We start from the raw sequence: 19,961 nt of genomic DNA, 5'->3' as shown, positions 1-19,961 counted from the left end.
AGAAAAGTCTAAAAGTCAAGGGACATAGAATCTCTGCATCATGTTACCTTAAATCTGTGTTATGACTTGGGCTGCAATTCCTGAGTTGTTGGAAACCAATTTTCACAAAGGAACCTGGATAGATGCTGGAGGGGGAAAGTTTTATAGGCCACGAGTTTGGGCCAAACTGGATCACTCTGCCAAAGAAAGGGTGCAAACTGTACAGTCACCTTGGGTAAAGTTTTACAGTCCCCCATTGCTGCAGACATTGAGGGGTGGGGCTTGTTCCTCTATTATATGGTTGTGGGACTGTGATTGGTCAGGATGGGAGTCCCACCTGCTTTTTGGATGATGGGGGCAGGAATGCTCCTATGTTCTGAAGTAGCGCTTCAGGACCTTTTGGATTTCACAGTAATTTCACACTTTGTTATTTCTTGTTGCTTCAAGAAGGGCTGGGGATGTTCTCCCAGCAGCTTGGAAAATGGATTTTCCTGAGGACGTTTTGGGAGCTCTTAACTCCGATTTTGGTTCTTTCTGTCGATTTGATGCTGACCCCTTTCTGGGAATCTTGTCATCTTTCAGACCTTGGAGGAGTTCAATGAGCGGATGAATGGATTCCGACACTTTAAACCCAGGAACTCGTCCAGACCACTCGCAAGGATCCCTGAGCTGGCTGAGATTCCCAAGAATGTCGACTGGCGAGATGAGGGATATGTCACTCCAGTGAAGAACCAGGTACAAAAGAGTTTCATTTGAAGAATAAGTTGGAGAACCGATTCCTTATCAGTGGTAGGCAGAAGTGTGGCTGCACTGACAATTTGGATCCAGACAGAGTGAAGCGTTTTACGCGTTCCTGACCTTCAGTTTATTTTTAGTGACTTCAGTCTGACGGTGTTTAAGAAGGTCTACCCGAGTTACAATCCAAAGTATGTGAATAGAGTGGCTTTATTTAAGGGAAAATGGACAAGAGTGTCAAGCTAAAGGAAATAGGATGCTGCTATGATAAATTTATAGAAGAGATGGGTGGAGATTTGATTCCAGCATAAATATTCGCTTGGACTAGTTGGGCTATTTCTGGTGCCATATATCCAGCAGAATCTTCTGTAAGTGTGGAGTACTGCTGAAGGAAGTAATGCAAGCCCCACCTTTTAGTTTTAATGCTGACATTCCACTTGTACCGGAACCTGCACCATTGCGTAGTGACAGTGAGGACAAGTACTGAGCTGGGGAGTTGTGCTGAGACCTCCCACCAGCAAGTGGTGATGGTGAGGGAGTGCAGCTAGAGCAGTCAAACTGACTGATGGTCTGGGGAGGGGGGAGAAAAGATGTCTTTGGGGGTAACAAGGCCTTGTGAGAAGAAGGTGCAGACAGGATAAAGGATTTCTTAGCCCAATGTGAACCACAGGTTTCATTCCCCGTACATTCTGTAAATACTTCCTTGTATAACCTTCATTTTCCTTAATATTTGTAATGACTTGATGCTCTTGGAATAAAGAATCCTTAATTTATGATCTTTGGGACTTGTTTGGTTCAAATCTCATTATGCGTGTGGAACATCAGACTCCATATAATTAGGGGAATGATCCAATTGATGAAAGGAAGGACCCTTTGTGGGCGGCACGGTGGCACAGTGGTTAGCACTGCTGCCTCACAGCGCCTGAAGACCCGGGTTCAATTCCCGACTCAGGCGACTGACTGTGTGGAGTTTGCACGTTCTCCCCGTGTCTGCGTGGGTTTCCTCCGGGTGCTCCGGTTTCCTCCCACAGTCCAAAGATGTGCGGGTCAGGTGAATTGGCCATGCTAAATTGCCCGGAGTGTTAGGTAAGGGGTAATGTAGGGGTATGGGTGGGTTTCGCTTCGGCGGGTCGGTGTGGACTTGTTGGGCCGAAGGGCCTGTTTCCACACTGTAAGTCTAATCTAATCTAATCTATGTGTAGATTGACAGAGATTTGAGCATTTGATTAGTAAATCAGGACATAAACTCATTGGGGTTTGCTGCCAAAATCCTACATTTGGGGCCTAATTTTCACGAAAGAGATGGGAAGTAGAGTCAAGAAATGATCCATGTTTGTTATGGGTGTCCTATCCTCCGTATATTCACAGGGAGATTGGATCAGGCCTGCTGGTTCACCAGGTATGATTCTGAGGAGGATAGTAAAAGACAAGAGTGTGATGGAGAAGGTCTTGAAATGGATGTGAAAATAATGAACTTGTAGAACGCATTTCATTCCAAAGTAAAACTAAGCCTTGAAAACAACTGATGTCTTTTAAACCAGGTAGAATGTGTTGGCTATGAGATACTTGATTGGGGTATGGTGCTGGAAAGACACAGCCGGTCAGGCAGCACCCTAGGAGCAGGAGAGTTGACACTTCAGGCTTAAGCCTTTTATCAGGATTCCTGAAGAAGGGCTTATGCCCGAAACGTCAATTCTCCTGCTCCTCGGATGCTGCCTGACCTGCTGTGTCTTTCCAGCACCATACTCTTGACTCTGATCTTCAGCATCTGCAATCCTCACTTTTTTTTTTACTGCCAAATACTTGATTGGCCCAGGTTAATGGCTCCAATCAAAGTCCAGGCCGACCAACATAACCAGTTCAGGCAACTGACTGAACTCCCTGCCTACAGCTGGCAAATAAAGGGTGACTTAGTGAGTGGGTTACTGTCCTCTGTGCAGTTATTTCGTCCCCTCCATTGGTTATTCAGTTGTACCAATGAAGACAATTTATTCAGTAACCACATGAAATACAGATAATCATTTGATAACCCCTTTAAAACTGTCAGTCCGACTGTGTACACAAGGCTGCTTTTGAGTTGTGGTTCATCAGATTTTTTATATGCATTCTGCCACTCGTATTTTAAACAGCTGAACTCATTATATCTCCAAGTACTATAGTCCAATGAAACTCATTATTTTTTCCAATTTCAAAACAAATGGTTTGTCAGTCAAGAATGCAGGAGCAGATGGCTGTACTAGTTTGGTTTAAGTTTAAAAATCACACAACACCAGGTTATAGTCTAACAGGTTTATTTGGAATTACAAGCTTTCGGAGCAACGCTCTTGTCAGGGAGCTAGTCATTAGAAATGCTCTGAAAACTTGTACTTCAAATAAACCTATTGGACTATAGCCTGGTGTTGTGTGATTTTTTTTACCTTGCCCATCCCAGTCCAACACCTCCACATCATGGCTACTTTGGTTTAGCGAGGAGAAAGTAAGGACTGCAGATGCTGGAGTACCAGAGTTGAAAAATGTGGTGCTGGAAAAACACAGCAGGCCAGGCAGCATCCGAGGAGCAGGAGAATCGACGTTTCGGACTTATGGATGCTGCCTGGCCTGCTGTGTTTTTTTTCCAGCACTGCATTTTTCTATTTTGGTTTAGCCTTTGTTATGAGGCTTCCGTGACATTCACGGCTCCTCTTCCTAACCGTGCCTCCAAATGGGATGGGTCCAACTCTTTCAACATTATGGAACTTCCCACAGTAGTGTGGAGAAGGGCAGGAGCTCTACTTGTGAGCTGGCATCTGAACGTTAATACCAGATTGACAGAAAATCCTGGACTTGGATCCCAACACACCTTCCTCCCCACCATTTGATAGACCTTCCTCAGCCAATGCACTGACAGTCTGGGCCAAGACCAGTACAACAGTGAGGCCAAAGGTTATTGAATCTTTCAGAGTTTTGCTCACCTTGTTAAAAGAAGGAGATTGTTAAGCCAGAGAGGGTTCAGAAAAGATTTACCAGGATATTGCAGGGAATGGAGGGTTTGATTTGTAAGGGGAGGCTGGATAGGGAGAATGTTGAATATTGACCATGTGGTATTATATAGATTAGATTACTGACAGTGTGGAAACAGGCCCTTCGGCCCAACAAGTCCATACTGACCCACAACCCCTACATTTTACCCCTTCAACTAACACTACGGGCAATTTAGCATGGCCAATTCACCTAACCTGTCCATTTTTGGACTGTGGGAGGAAACCGGGGCACCTGGAGGAAACCCACGCAGACACAGGGAGAATGTACAAACTCCACACAGTCAGTCGCCTGAGGCAGGAATTGAACCCCGGTCTCTGGCGCTGCGAGGCAACAGTGCTAACCACTGTGCCGCCCATAATAGGCTGGGACTTTTTTTCACTGGAGGTTAAGAGGTGATCTCAGAGATTTATAAAATCATGAGGGAGGTGACTGGCAGGTATTTCTTCCCCAGGGTGGGGGATTTAAAGACGAAGGGACATATTCTTAAGGTGAGAGGAGAATGACTTTAAAAAGGACCTGAAGGGCAAGGATTTTTTTTGAGTGGTCCGTGTATGGAATGAACTTCCCGAGGAAGTGATGGATGTGGGTACAGTCACAATGTCTAAAAGCCATGTAGATAAGTTCAGGAATAAAAAGTGTTTGGAGGGATATGGGCCAAGTGCAGGCAGATGGGACTAGTTTAGTTTGCGAGCATGGTCTGCTTAGACCAAAGAGTCATACAACATGGAAACAGAGCCTATGAATCTCTAACTCTGTCTTTTTTTTTGTTTAACGGGAGAGTTTTAGATTGAGGAACAAGAAACCCGTTGGTTGTGTGTCCGTGATGCTATCCTCAAAATGGCTCATTTTCTGGATGAATCTCACTTGGTCGCAAACCTAATGGCAAGGTTTTGAAACAGCGATGGTCAAGTGATATTTAAACTGTGGTGGATTTTGTAATAAAATGGAAAGTTTCTCCTCTTCTGAAGCTGTGGAATTGTGTGGTTTCAGGGTAGCTGTGGCTCATGTTGGGCTTTCAGTTCAACGGGAGCATTGGAGGGACAGACCTTTAAGAAGACAGGAAAGCTCATCCCACTGAGTGAGCAGAACCTGGTAGATTGCTCAGGGCCACAGGGGAACCAAGGCTGTGGTGGTGGATGGATGGAAAATGCCTTCTTATATGTACATGAAAACAACGGGATTGATTCTGAGACTGGATACCCATACACCGGCCAAGTGAGTAAATCCATTTCTTTTTGACTCCACTGGATTAATCTTACAATGATTGTCTTGTTGTATATTACAGATACTACTTGTTCTGTTGACACTTGAATAAGTTCTTTGTAGGTCCAGCAATATCCATAAGTGGTTGGGTTGTTGCTATGGGTTAGATGCTGCCCTTCAACCCTTTGTAACCATAGGTTCAAATCCAGCCCAGACTAATATATTGGTGTGAGATAAGGCAGGAGGATTACTTTAATTGACCACTGTCAGCTAAACTACCTATTTTTGAGTTGAGCCCTGATGGAGCCTGTGTGAGGAGATGGAGAGGGCACTTGGGCCTACACATTCCAAGTGTTTTGGTTAATTTTGGGGAAAGGTGACCACAGATACAACTTGGCAAAGTGTGCCTGAGCAACTGGGCTGGGTAGTGTTCTGAAGTAGGGTTGTCTTCCTGCAGTTATACAGTGGCCTTGGTGAGACAACTCCTGGAGTAATGTATGCTGTTTTGGTCCCTGTACCCAAGAGGGACTGTTGTGGAGGTTCACCGTGATGATACCAGGGGTGGCAGGGCTATCTTGTGAGGAGAGATTGGTTTAACTGGGTCTGTATTCACTAGGGCTTAGAAGGATGAGTGGGAATCAGGTTGAAATGTATAACATTCTAACAAGGATGGACAGAGTTTTTGCAGGGAGGATGTTTTCCTTGGTTTGCAAGTCTAAAACCCTAGAAGATAGTCTTGGATAAGGGAAAGGCCTTTAAGGATTGAGATGAGAAAACACGTCTTCATTCAAAGATGAGTAAACCTGTGGAATTCTCTACCTCTAAAGGCTGGGAACCCCAAGTCACTGAATATATTCAAAATATGGAAGACCATAAAGTAAATAAGCCCATAAGATTTAAGAACAGAATTAGGCGATTTAGCTTGTAGAGTAAAATTTGTTCTACATTCGATCGTGGTTGATATATTCCTCAACTCCACATTCACCTATCTTCTCACCATAACCCCTGATCCCCTTACTAAACCAACAATCTATCTATCTATCTCTGTCTTAAAGACACTCGATGACTTGGCCTCCACAGATTCATCACCCTCTGGCTGAAGAAATTCCTTCTCGTTTCAGTTCAAAAGTGTTGTCCCTACTCTCTGAGGCAGTGCCTTCAGGTCCAAGCCTCTCCTACTAATGGGAACATCTTTTCCACATCTATTCTATGCAAACCTTCTCAGTATTCTGTAGGTTTAAGTTTTATATCACCCCTTATCTTTCCAAACTCCAAGTCCAGATCCAGAGTCTTCAACTGTTCCTCATATGACAAGCCCCTCATCCTCAGGGTCATTCTTGTGAACCTCCTCTGGACCCCCTCCAAGGTTAGCACATCCTTCCTTAGATGTGGGGCCTAAAACTGCTCACGATATTCCAGATGCAATCTGACCAGAGCCCTATACAGTGACAGCGGTACATCCCTGCTCTTGTATTCTAGCCCTCTGGAAATGAATGCTAACATTGCATTTGCCTTCCTAACTGCCAACCGATCCTACTTGTTAACCTGAAGAGAATCCTGAACTAGGACTCCTAATTCCCTCTTGTGCTTCAGATTTCTGAAGCCTTTACCATTTAGAAAGTTGCCTACACCTCAATTCTTCCTCCCAAAGTGCATAACCTCACATTCACCCACATTTGTATTCCACCTGCCTCTCGCGCTCTCGCTCTCTCTCGCTCTCTCTCGCTCTCTCTCGCTCTCTCTCGCTCTCTCTCGCTCTCTCTCGCTCTCTCTCGCTCTCTCTCGCTCTCTCTCGCTCTCTCTCGCTCTCTCTCGCTCTCTCTCGCTCTCTCTCGCTCTCTCTCGCTCGCTCTCTCTCGCTCTCTCTCGCTCTCTCTCTCTCGCTCTCTCTCGCTCTCTCTCGCTCTCTCTCGCTCTCTTGCGCGCTTCTGTAGTCTCCCTGCTTCCTCAACACTGCCTGTCCCTCCACCTGGTTTGTTTGGGTCATCTGGTTAGATGTTAGATTAAATGTTTAGAACTTAAAGGCATCGGGAGATGTGGAGAGAAAGCTGAAATATGGATCAGCCATGATTATATGGAATGGTGGAGCAGGCTTGAAGGGGCTGAATAGCCTCCTTCTGCTCCTGGTTTTTAGGAATTTCTAATAAATCTGATAGACAGAGTATAGTTTGATAAATGTGGGTGGTGCGACTTATAAACTGGATAGAAAATGGAAAGGCTGCAAGAATAGAGATGTAAGATGGCCCTAGACTTTAATATCTGTACAGTCTGTTAGCAGTCAATGTTGTATATGTGGTAGTTTTTAAGAACAGGAGTGACACTTGCTCATGATGTGAGTCTGTGCACTTTTGATGTGAGGAGGCTGGAGCTTGACCACGGGGGGGTCTGGCTGGCCAGGGAACACTCTCTATCTTGCCGTTCCCACGGGCATTCAGGGTAGGATTCACAGATTGTCATCAATCAGCTATTTGGCTGCACTACCTCACACTTTCTGTGGCCTCCAAGCCCTGAGGACTTAAACCCAGAGCTTCTGGCAGAGAGGTGGGGGTGCCCACCCACTGTGCCTAAAGATCACTGCCAGCAATATGGCCCCTCTTTGCCTGATGCCAAAATTAGATTTACACAACAGTCTGGATTTAACTCCCATCTTTACAGTGGGGTTATTGTGTTCAATCAAGAGAACCTTATTCATCTGAAGGCATGGCTTCGTCCTGTTTGCTTTTGGGAATTTTTATTCATCTATTGGTATGGGGGAGTGAGGAACTGCACTGAAGGATAATGTGGTCAAGGGGATATTTAAACTTGCGCCATTCACGTTTCCTTTTGAATTTAGCTGCATTTAATTTTCTCTTAATATTCCACAACCTGCATTATTGGAATAAATTAATTTCAGTTTCTTTAACAGAATGATGATGACATTATATTTACTGCCTGTTTTCTTTTCAAAATAGGATGATCCCTGTAATTATAAGGTCAAGTACAAAGCTACCAATTGCACCAATTACTTTTTTGTTAAACAAGGTGATGAAGGAGCCTTAGCTCAGGTGGTTGCTAAAGTTGGACCCGTATCTGTTGCCATTGATGCTACTCATTCGTCTTTTCAGTTCTACCATACAGGTAATTTATGACTGGAAGTCTCCGTATTCAGTTCAGGGAAGTTTGTTCATCTGAAGGTATGGCTTCTTCCTATGTGCTTTAGGGAATCTTTATTCATCCCTGATGCTTGTGAGCAAACTGAAATTGGGGATTAAGAAGGCTGATGTCATGGATCATGATCCAAATCTTGCAATCTAACTCTGAACCCCACGTTTAGACCCAGATGTGTGGACCACATCAAACCCACTCCAAATATATTAAGAAGATAGTCTTGACCCTAACTGTTTCTTATTTTAAAGCTAAGTGTGAGACATTGCGTTACAAATCCAATTCGATTCGTCAAACTACTGGATTTTAAGCAAAATACGCTAATTTTACACCATCGTTAAAATACAGACAAAATGAAAATAAAAAAACTGGCTGAACTGTAACTCTATTGAAATACTTAACAAAATAATGTAACAAGCTGATAACAATCAACTGTTGCAATGTAGTAACATCCCATAAACACACCCTTGGGAAAGGCAAATACAGTAAAATAGCTTCTCTCACATGCAATTCTAGCAGCAGGAAAAGATTCTCAACTTTTAGCTGTAACAGAGAGAGGAATAAGAGTATCTTAATCCAACTTCAAGACCCTAGTAGCTGCAGAAAGCACGAACCAAAAATCCTGGTTGTATGAGAACTTGACCCCACCCATTCGGGCTGCTTCTATTGTTCCAATCTTTTGGGGTAAAACAGAAAAGGGCATCTAGCTGTTTATTTGATTGGCTTTGAACAGACTGCTCAGCATTTCTGTCTTCACCCTCCTTTGTAAAACAGAAAAAAAGGTCAAAATACACCTCTTAAAGCTGTCATATCACACAAACTGTACAAAAAGGTACATATTTACTTGGCTGGAATTGTTTTGTGCTTCCAATGGAGGATCCAGTAGACCTGGATGCAGGTGCAGGCATCCTGAGAGAGAGTAATGCAGAGAAGTTTCTAGAAGTCCCAATGCCTTTTCATAGCATAGGCTGCTGCATTTCTGTAATATAGGAGCAGAGGGAACCCAAAGCCCCCCTCAGAGGCAATGGAGAGAAGATAATTATGAGAGAGGTAGAGTGCCAGGTTTAGAATGTCAGGTGAGTAAAGGGTCAGGATGATGGGTAGACGGGGGAGGGAGTAGAATGGTGATTGGGTGAGGGGTTTGGGTGGATCAGGCAGACTGTGGTCAGATTGGGTGCCTGAGGTGTATGTCAAGCACTAATTATAAACACCATGTTGATTGAGATGTAACTGGGGAATAGAGTCATAGACATAGAGATGTGCAGCATGGAAGTAGACCCTTCGGTCCAACCCATCCATGCTGACCAGATATCCCAACCCAATCTAGTCCCACCTGCCAGCACCTGGCCCATATCCCTCCAAACCCTTCCTATTCATATACCCATCCAAATGCCTCTTAAATGTTGCAATCACGAAAAAGTTGCCCCTTAGGTCTCTTTTATACCTTTACCTTCTCACCCTAAACCTACGCCCTCTAGTTCTGGACCTCCCCACCCCAGGGAAGAGACTTTGTCTGTTTATCTTATCCATGTCCCTCGTGATATCTTGATTTTTAAACCAACATTTTGATTTTAAAATCTCCCATACTGGCATTCAAATCCCTCCATGACCTTAACCCATACTGAGAGCCTGAAGCGTGGAGAGATAAGCTAGAGGAGGGTGGGAGTGGGGAGAAAGTAGCATAGAGTACAATGGGTGAGTGGGGGAGGGGATGAAGGTGATATGTCAGGGAGGAGAGGGTGGAGTGGATAGGTGGAAAAGGAGCTAGGCAGGTTGGACAAGTCATGGAGACAGTGCTGAGCTGGACGTTTGGAACTAGGGTGAGGTGGGGGAAGGGGAAATGAGGAAGCTGTTGAAGTCCACATTGATGCCCTGGGGTTGAAGTGTTCTGAGGCGGAAGATGAGGCGTTCTTCCTCCAGGCGCCGGGTGGTGAGGGAGCGGCAGTGAAGGAGGCCCAAGACCTCCATGTCCTCGGCAGAGTGGGAGGAGGAGTTGAAATGTTGGGCCACGGGGCGGCGTGGTTGATTGGTGCAGATATCTCGGAGATATTCCCTAAAGTGCTCTGCTAGGAGGCGCCCAGTCTCCCACTCCAACCCCTCCTCTCTGACCTATCACCTTCATCCCCTCCCCCACTCACCCATTGTACCATGAGCACCGAGTTATTGTGTTGAGGCCAATATGAGTTGTCTTCATGACTCGTTTATTTTTAGGTGAGTTTGTCATACAGTGACCAACATTTATGGAGATTGTGTTTCCTTCAGTACCCTGAGGAGTGGGGAAGTGCCCCTTTTGAAATTCAAACTGAGCTCAGAGGCTGTTTCTACAGAGGTCAGCACATGGGGATTTCTGCAGGTCCTGACACACATCCTGGGTTGTACACCCCGTCTCTGACAATCCAGGAACAGAGAAATCTGGACCTTTGCCATTTTTATGCTCCTGCTTACATTGCCCAGAATGTTGACAATCTTTCTTTCATCTCTGTGATTGTCTGTTGTGTTTACCTGAATTGTTATAAAATAGTTAAGACTCCAGAGAGCTTAGAGCTTAAGTGAGTTGGGTAATTATCATGGCTAGGAAGCTGGTTAGCAATGTAGAGTGACGTTAATTATATGGGTTCAATTCCTGCACCAGCTGAGGTTAATTGGAAGGATTTTCCTTCTCAACCTCTTTCTTTGCCTGAGGTGCGGTGACCCTCTGGTTAAACTGTCACCAGTTCTCTAAGTCTGGTGAGAAAGCAGGTACAGTAGGCCCATAGTGACTTTATTTGACATTTTATAGAGGTTCAGAGTCCTATTGATGGCGCAAGTGATTCTGTCAACAAGTCTTCATGCTCTGTGTGAAACTGGTTAATGAGCAAAAGATAACAAGTCCTTTTCTGAGGTCTCCTGTGGCACAGTGGTAGCGTCCTGAGTCCTGGGTTCAAGTCCCACCTGCCTCAGAGGTATGTACTAACATCCCTGAGCAGGTTGGTTAGAAAAATAGATCTAAAGTTTTAAAAAAAAAAGCCCATTTCTAAGGCTCTTCTGTGGCACAGTGGTAGCATCCTTGCACCAATTCTAGGAGGGCTGGATTCAAGTCACATGTGTTCCAGAAGTGTGCAATAACATCTGAATGGGTTGGTTAGGAAATATGATTAGAGTGGTGCTGGAAAAGCACAGCAGATCAGGCAGCATCTGAGGAGCAGGAAAACCGACGTTTCGGGCAAAAATCCTTCATCAGGAATCGTCATTCCTGTTGGATTTGTCATTCCTGATGGAGGGCTTTTGCCCAAAACATTGATTCTCCTGCTGCTCGGATGCTGCCTGACCACCTGTGCTTTTCCAGCACCACTCTAATCTTGACCCTAGACTCCAGCATCTGTAGTACCCACTTCTGCCTAGTTAGAAAATAAGTTAAAGAGAAAAGTAAATAAATTAGAAGGCCCATTTCTGGATGTCACATCAATTCTTCCCGGAAACCAAAGTGACCAACAATTGGCTGTGACTTTCTGGGATTGTGACTATAGCTGCTCACCATTAATATCATGGTCCACAGCAAAGATGATAAAAAGGGTTTGAAAACGACAGCTGTTTTGTCCAAGTATAGACACTGCTATCGTCACTTCCTTCTATCCTTGCTTTCTAGGAAGCATCCATCATTAATACTGTCATCTACAGCCCTAACCAATCCCTAACTGGCTAGTCATTTGCCTTCAATTCCACGAGCTGTAATTATCATTAGCAATTTCTGGGTCTAATGTTGCGATTCCGTTTCCTCTCATACGGCGCGCACACACACACACTACAGTGCCTCCTGGAAATGCCTCACCGCCACTCTATGCAAGTGTGGCACCTTATTGGATGTCTGTCGGAATTTAAATTACACCTTTAGACATTCCACTGTTGACTATAATTACTTCCTCAAAAAAAACTCGACCAGTTTTGTTGGACGTGAATGACTTTGAATTCTTATCGACTCTCTCTCTCTCTCTTTTAAACAATCCACATTTCTCTTAGTGCTCAGGCACTGAACCTGGATTATAGATTCCAGTAGCATTGCTGATAGGTGGAGTAATTACTAACCAGATTTGCCGTTTCCTTAATTTCACTTCGAACATTTCTCACATCTGTTTTATTGTGAGGCCTCTTTCTCTTTGTAAAACCATTTTGTAGGAATCCTGATATCTCTCTAAGGTTTCTTTACAAACTTCCTTTTTGAAGCTTTTACTGTTATTATGTTGTCTGCTGCTTCCCTTTATAACTGTCCCAATCCCCAAAGGTGACATGAATCTTTTCAGCGTGTGCTGTATTCCTCCATTTATGCAGTCACTCACCCCACTTCATTTGATATTGGAGCCCTTTCCATTAGGGTGTATTCTCGTCCTAATTCTCATTTTTTTTTGTTGAACCCCTCTATATTTTTACCTGTTTCTACTTATTTACCCATTTTGATCAATTTGCTGATGTCAGTTGCTCCCTCAACCTGTTAAATTTAGCTTTACTTTACTCTAGAGCCTTCATACTTAATCTTCACCTTCTCAGACTTAACAGTGAATTGAACCTATTTTTTGCTACTGTCACTAGCTAAATGATCTCCTGTTGGTAGCTTATTAACCAAGTCTGATTCAAAGTCATGTTGCTAAATCTAGTAGGCCTGTCCTGTCAGTCAAGTCCATATTGGTCCAGGTACCTATTGTCAGTTTAATCCTACCTAATACTAACTGCAATCTATGAACAAAATTTGATTTGTCCAAAAAAAAAGCCCTCTTGGCTGCCAACTGGCAATATTCAATCCTAACTTTATAAAGCAGCTTCCATGATTTCAGAATGCTCCAAAATGCCTTGCAGCCAATTGAATACTCAGAGTCATAGAGATGTACAGCACAGAAACAGACCCTTCAGTCCAACCCGTCCATGCCAACCAGGTATCCCAACCCAATGTAGTCCCACCTGCCAGCACCTGGCTTATATCCCTCCAAACCATTCCTATTCATATACCCATCCAAATGCCTCTTAAATGTTGCAATTGTACCAGCCTCCATCACTTTCTCTGGCAGCTCATTCCATACATGTACCACCCTCTGCGTAAAAAAAGTTGCACCTTATGTCTGTTTTATATCTTTCCCCTCTCACCCTAAACCTATGCCCTCAAGTTTTGGACTCCCCCAACTCAGGGAAAATACTTTGTCTATTTATCCTATCCATGCTCCGCATAATTTTATAAACCTCTATAAGTTGATCCCTCAGCCTCCAATGCTCCAGGGAAAACAGCCCCAGCCTGTTCAGCCTCTCTGTATAGCTCAAATCCTCCAACCCTGGCAACATTCTTGTAAATCTTTTCAAGTTTTACAACATCTTTCTGATAGGAAGGAGCCCAGAATTGCATGCAACATTCCAACAGTGGCCTAACCAATGTCCTGTACAGCCCCAACATGACCTCCCAACTCCTGTACCCAATACTCTTGACCAACAAAAGAAAGCATAGCAAATGCCTACTTCTATAGATTTTGATGAAATGCAGCAGACAATGTCCATAGAGCAAGTTTCTGTAAACAACAATGTGATGATAATTAAAGTGATCTATTAGGGTGCTGTGACTAATATTAGTCAGGACACTGAGTGCAACTAACCCGCTGTACTCCCAAACTGGACCAACACCAGACAGGGCCTCTGTTTACATTTCATTCAAAAACACAACATCTCTGACAACACAACACACCCTTTAATGCTACACTGAAGTACCAGTTAATGCTACACTGAAGTACCAGTTTAAACAATGTACTTGAGTCTTTGATGTGGGACTTGAACCTGAACTTTCTGACTGGGGGGCACTGTGCTTCCAGCTAGTTTACTGTGAGCATATTTGATGAATTGAGGCAGAGCTTTTTTTTTAACTTTTTGATATATTTCAGTTGATAATTGGAGTACGCGGAAAAGTTTTGATTTGTAACTGACAGCTTATTGTCGTTTGCATTGTACTGCTCCCCAGGTGTTTACTATGAACCCAGTTGCGAGCCCTTTGTTATGAGTCATGCTGTTCTGGTCGTTGGATATGGAAGAAAATTTGGTTCAAAGTACTGGATTGTTAAAAACAGGTACGCTGTCTTCACCTCCTCCTTAATGCTTTTAAAATCTTTCATCAGTGTGAGCCGCAGGGTTTTTATTGTACGTATAAGTAGTGAAGGGAAATGTGACTATCTTGTTGAGATTGCTGGTCGACTTGGGAAATAGGAGCACTCATTCAGGGCTGTTCTGGGAGTGCCACAACATCAGACTGTGGAAGGTGGAAAGTTTGAGCAAATCTGTCCTGTATTTAGATTAGATTACTTACAGTGTGGAAACAGGCCCTTCGGCCCAACAAGTCCACACCAACCCGCCAAAACGCACCCACCCTACACCGAATACTACGGGCAATTTAGCGTGGCCAATTCACCTGACCTGCACATTTTTTGGATTGTGGGAGGAAAGCGGAGCACCCGAAGGAAACCCATGGGGAGAATGTGCAAACTCCACACAGTCAGTCGCCTGAGTCGGGAATTGAACCCGGGTCTCTGGTGCTGTGAGGCAGCAGTGCTAACCACTGTGCCACCATGCTGCCCACTGGGGAATGCCTGACTTTTGGGTGCAAGGTGACAAGGTTCTTCTGATCTAATACTTCCATGGCATCACTGGCAAGGCTGGCATTTGCCCATCCCTAATCTCTCTCTAAGCCATTTCAGAGGGCAGTTGAGGGTCAATCACATTGCAGTGGGTGGACCAAGCAAGGATTCCATTCCAAAACAACAATGGTCGTTAGGGATGGCTTTTAGTTTTAATTGAATTCCTATCTGAAAGATGTTGTGAAACTTGAAAGAGTTCAAGAAAAAATTTACAAGGATGTTGCCAGGGTTGGAGGATTTGAGCTACAGGGAGAGGCTGAACAGGCTGGGGCTGTTTTCCCTGGAGTGTCGGAGGCTGAGGGGTGACCTTATAGAGGTTTACAAAATTATGAGGAGCATGGATAGGATAAATAGACAAAGTAATTTCCCTGGGTTGGGGGAGTCCAGAACTTGAGGACATAGGTTTAGGGATATAACAGGGACCTAAGGGGCAACATTTTCATACAGAGGGTGGTGTGCGTATGGAATGAGCTGCCAGAGGAAGTGGTGGAGACTAGTGCAATTCCAGCATTTAAAAGACATGTGGATGGGTATATAAATAGGAAGAATTTGGAGGGATGTGGGCTGGGTGCTGGCAGGTGGGACTAGATTTGGTTGGGATATCTGGTCAGTATGGATGGGTTGGACTGAAGGGTCTGTTTCCATGCTATACATCTTTATAGCTGTGTGAATTAGAATGTCACACCCTGCTGTAGTGAGATTTGATTGCATTTGTACAAGACATGAGCCTGACGGTTTGAATTATCAGGACAGTGACATTACCTTCAAACCACCTTTGCAGCCCCTCCACCCCGCCAACAGGCAGGTGTCCTTCAGCTTGATGAGAATAAAAAGGTCGTACTTACCTATAAAGGGAATAAGGAAAATGTGACCGTGAACAATAAAACTAAAAATGATGCGTTGGCTTAATAAAAGGTCCTCTTGAATATTGATGCCACTTCAGAAAAGTCATGCTGAAAATTTCTTGCCTGCAGGATACTGAGTTTGTAAAACCAACATCAGTAATTTCTTGTCACATTTTTAATTTATTAAACTGTATGACAGAAGTGGAATTGGACGTTAGTTAAGGGAACTGAACCCTTGATGAATCAGTTCAGTTTTGATGGTATAAAGATGTACAACATGGAAACAGACCCTTCAATCTAACACCTCCTTGCTGAACTAGATACTCATAACAGATCTAGTCCTGTCTACCACATCCCTCCAAACCCTTCCTTTTCATATACCTATCCAGATGCCTTTTAAATGATGTAATTTTACCAGCCTCCACCACTTCCTCTGGCAGCTCATTCCACACACGCACCACCCTCTGCATGAATAAGTTGCCCCTTTGGTCTCTTCTGAATCTTTCTCCTCTCACCTTAAACCTATGCCCTGTAGTCCTGGATTCTGCTGCCTTGGGGAAAAGACCTTGGCTATTTATCCTATCCATGTCTTTCATGATTTTATAACCTTCCATAAGGTCATTGGATGGTATTGGAGGAGAGTTTACTTAAGACGGAGAAGAATTTGGAGAGAGGAAGTGTGAGGCTAAGATATTTACATTTGAAGGTTCGAGCAGGGGAGAGAGGGCTGCAAAAAGGATAAGGACATAGTAAAGGTGTTTGACATCATAAAAAGCTGAAAGAGAGCTGGGGTGGGAGACCTGCAGAAAGGGAGAGCCAGTGGCAGAAAGAAGAGAGACAGGGAGTGTTGGGGCATTGTACAAGGAGAGCTCAGAGGATCAGAGAGAGCTGGAACCATTGAAGAATTGTAGAGAAAGCCTACATTGTGAAATTCAGTGCTTGAGGGAGTACAGACCACTGGGTGTAATGAATATTGACAAAACCGGAACCAGTAATCCATTTTAGACAGCTGAGTCTTGGGTAAGTTTTAAATTCTGACAAAGCATTGAGAGAGTTTTTGCTCATCTGTAACTTCAGGTTTGATGAGCAAATTAAGAGCAAAATGATAGTGATGAAGTATAATTCAGTTTCATCAGCAATACCATGGAAGCTAGGCTCATTACTTACTGGTCGTCTTCATTTAAAAGAAGGGACAACTTCAAACTGATGTTTCGGTGATATACTACAAGGAGTGATGCACCAAAATAGGCTATTTGGACTGACCTTCCCTTCTGGTGTTAGTGCTGCATTTGAGCCGAAACATACTCCTGGATATAGCAATGGACAAACAACCCATTCAAGAATTACAGACTGTATAAGAACTGTATCTCAAATCAAAACAGCACATTGCACATCTGAAAGCAAATTCATCAACAATATTTCCTTTTGTTCCTGGGGGAAAAAAGTAGTTGATTACTTATAGGTAATTTTGCCTCAATTTCCCTTTTGCATCCAGCATCATTCCAAATTGTTACTTTAATTCTCTTCACCTGATTAGCGTCCTTATCTGTTGGTTTTGAAAGCTGGCTGTCAGCTCATACTATGCATCAAGTTGTTAACTCTCACCAGACTGTCCTTGAGTTTTTTTTAAGAATTAATATCCCAGGGTAACCAGGAGAAACAAAATGCAGGCATTTATTAATTGTGTTTTTTTTGTCCTGTGTTGCTTTTGAACAATTTTGTTCATAAGCCATTTGGAGATGAGAAAGGAGCTGTTTGATTGGAGGTAAGAGATCAAGATCAAAATTTAATTCTGATAAATATGAGGTGCTGCTTTTGGGGAAGGGAAATCAGGCAGGACTTACACACTTAGTGGTGAGGTCCTGGGGAGTATTGCTGAACAAAGAGACCTTGGAGTGCAGGTTCATAGTTCCTTGAAAGTGGAGTCGCAGGTAGAGGGGATAGATAAAGGCTTGCCTTTATTGGTCAGTGCATTGAGGAGTTGGGAGGTCATGTTGCGGCTGTACAGGACATTGATTAGGCCACTTTTGGAATATTGTGTGCAATTCTGGTCTTCCCGCTATAGGAAGGATGTTGTGAGACTTGAAGGGGTTCAGAAAAGACTGAAAGGGAATTGCCAGGATTGGATGCTTTGAGCTGTAGGGAGAGGCTGAATAGGCTGGGGCTGTTTTCCCTGGAGTGTCGGAGGCTGAGGGCTAAGGGTCAGAGTTTAATCTTGGAGGTTGAAAAAGCAGGAGGGACATGGATAGGGTAAATAGACAAGGGGAGGGTGAGTCCAAAACGTAAGGGCATAGGTTTAAGGTGAGAGGAGGAAGATTTAAAAGGGATCAAAGAAGCAACTTTTTCATACACAGGCTGGTGCATGTATGGAACTAACTATCAGAGGAAGTGATGGAGGCTGGTACAATTACAATATACAGTATATACCCATCCAGATGCTGTTTATAAATAGGGTTTAGAGGGATATGGGCCAAATGCTGGCAAATGGGACTAGATTAATTTAGGTTATCTGGTCAGCATGTTTCTTTGCTGTATATCTCTGACTCTATGAAACCTGTGTGACTTCAACTGGTGAGTGTAATGATATGACTTGGTAAAGGAGTTGGAGTAAATTGGGCAGTGCTGATAGAATGATCTAAATGTGATCTTTAACAACCTGAAGATTATGGAAGAAAAGAAGGATTGAGACCGACAAAGATTTAATATTTGACTTACTGGAAAAGGATGAGTTAAAGCACGCTGTTGCATGCTGAATATCATTTGAGGTCATTAGAATGTAGTTCCTGGCCAAATTTGCTGATTTGAGGAAGGTGGTTGCTAAATGTCTTGGAATCCTGGTTAGGGGGAAGAAAAATGTGGATTTTGATTTAGAATCCGAGAGTCATAGACCTCTTCAGTTATGGCAAAGCAAACAGCCTGATCTTGTATCAATGCAGAGGAGATATACAGACAGACATGAGAGAATCTATACCAGGTTGTTCTCAGCTGAGAGTGGCAAGAGGATGTAGGAGGAATAAAACAGAAAAATACAATGTTGCACTTTAGCATTATTTACATTTCACAATCTCAATCACACGCTGTATGATTGCACAATTAATTCTTATTTTATTTTTAAATGTTTTACAGCTATGGTGTTGAATGGGGAAATGAAGGCTACATTTTAATGTCCAGAAATAGGGAAAATAACTGTGGGATTGCAACCCACGCCGTGTATCCACAGGTTTAAAGTCATTCGGAGAGAATGTGGAGGCTTCGGAGGCCAAAGATTTCTAATCTTCATTTTATCTTTTCACTTGGTTTTACAGTTTTAATCAGAATGTCAGCCTGTCATTTCCTGTGTTACTACAAATCTAAAAATAGTGTGACCCGAGATTGCATTTGTAAATGGTCGGAGTGGGCGAATTGAACATTCTGATGGGTATTGATTGCTGAACAGGGTTTGTCAGTCAGGGACTATGGTTGACCACTACAAACCCAGCACACTGTCCTGCTGGTCAGGACCACACTCCTCTCCCTTCTGTTTGGGATGGGCAGTCCTATTAACGTTTCTGAGTGTGGCATCCGGACACCAGCATTATAGATGGGCAAGGCCGGGTTCATTGCTGCTGTTAGCATGTGGTTCTGGTGCTCAGAACACCAAAGAGATGTTCTCATTTTAATTGAGTCAATCAGCATCTGCCAAATTCTGAATCTAGTGTTGATGAAAGGCAACATCTACTCTCCAGGTATCTGCACAGTATCTACTTCATGTTTATAAAAAAACAATAAATGTATGATTTCCAATAACTGACTGCTTTGGTTAATTTCTTAGATTAGATTACTTAGTGTGGAAACAGGCCCAACAAGTCCACACAGACACTCCGAAGCACAACCCACCCAGACCCATTCCCCTACATTTACCCCTTTACCTAACACTATGGGCAGTTTAGCATGGCCCATTCACCTAACCTGCACATTTTTGGATTGTGGGAGGAAACCGGAACACCCGGAGGAAACCCACTTCATTGCTTTTATTGTTGACTCAGTTGGTAGAGCTTCTCTCCTCTGAGTCAGGAGGTCATGGTTTCGGGTCCCCAGCCAGAGATTTCATAGAATCTCTCGTGTGGAAGGAGACCATTTGGCCCATCGAGTCACACACTGACCCTCCCAAAGAGCATCCCACCTGGGATCACCCCCTTACCCTATCCCTGTAATGTTGCATTTCCCATGGTTAATCCATCTAGCCTGCACATCCCTGGATACTATGGACATTTTAGCATAGCCTTTATACCTAACCTGTGTGGGAGGGAACCCACGCAGACACAGGGAGAATGTGTAAACTCCACACAGACAGTCACCAAAGGCTAACCACGATACCACTGTGGAAAATGGACTGCAGCTACTGGAGATCAGAGTC

At 43.7% G+C, this 19,961-nt stretch overlaps 1 protein-coding gene across 1 annotated transcript in view; it reads left to right on the top strand.

The window, feature by feature from the left end:
* Positions 1 to 19,351, top strand: part of LOC132829004 (procathepsin L-like) — a 38,904-nt gene extending 19,553 nt beyond the window's left edge. Inside the window, exons 4-8 of the mRNA XM_060846264.1 lie at positions 562 to 714; positions 4,726 to 4,950; positions 7,890 to 8,055; positions 14,051 to 14,156; positions 18,692 to 19,351. Of these exons, the coding sequence (XP_060702247.1) occupies positions 562 to 714; positions 4,726 to 4,950; positions 7,890 to 8,055; positions 14,051 to 14,156; positions 18,692 to 18,791 (750 nt within the window). The 3' untranslated portion in view covers positions 18,792 to 19,351. The remainder of the gene's footprint in view (positions 1 to 561; positions 715 to 4,725; positions 4,951 to 7,889; positions 8,056 to 14,050; positions 14,157 to 18,691) is intronic.
* The last annotated feature ends 610 nt before the right edge of the window (positions 19,352 to 19,961 follow it).

This window comes from Hemiscyllium ocellatum, chromosome 28, assembly GCF_020745735.1.
Source record: "Hemiscyllium ocellatum isolate sHemOce1 chromosome 28, sHemOce1.pat.X.cur, whole genome shotgun sequence".
Taxonomy (NCBI): domain Eukaryota; kingdom Metazoa; phylum Chordata; class Chondrichthyes; order Orectolobiformes; family Hemiscylliidae; genus Hemiscyllium; species Hemiscyllium ocellatum.
This window is presented reverse-complemented; position numbering and strand designations above follow the sequence as displayed.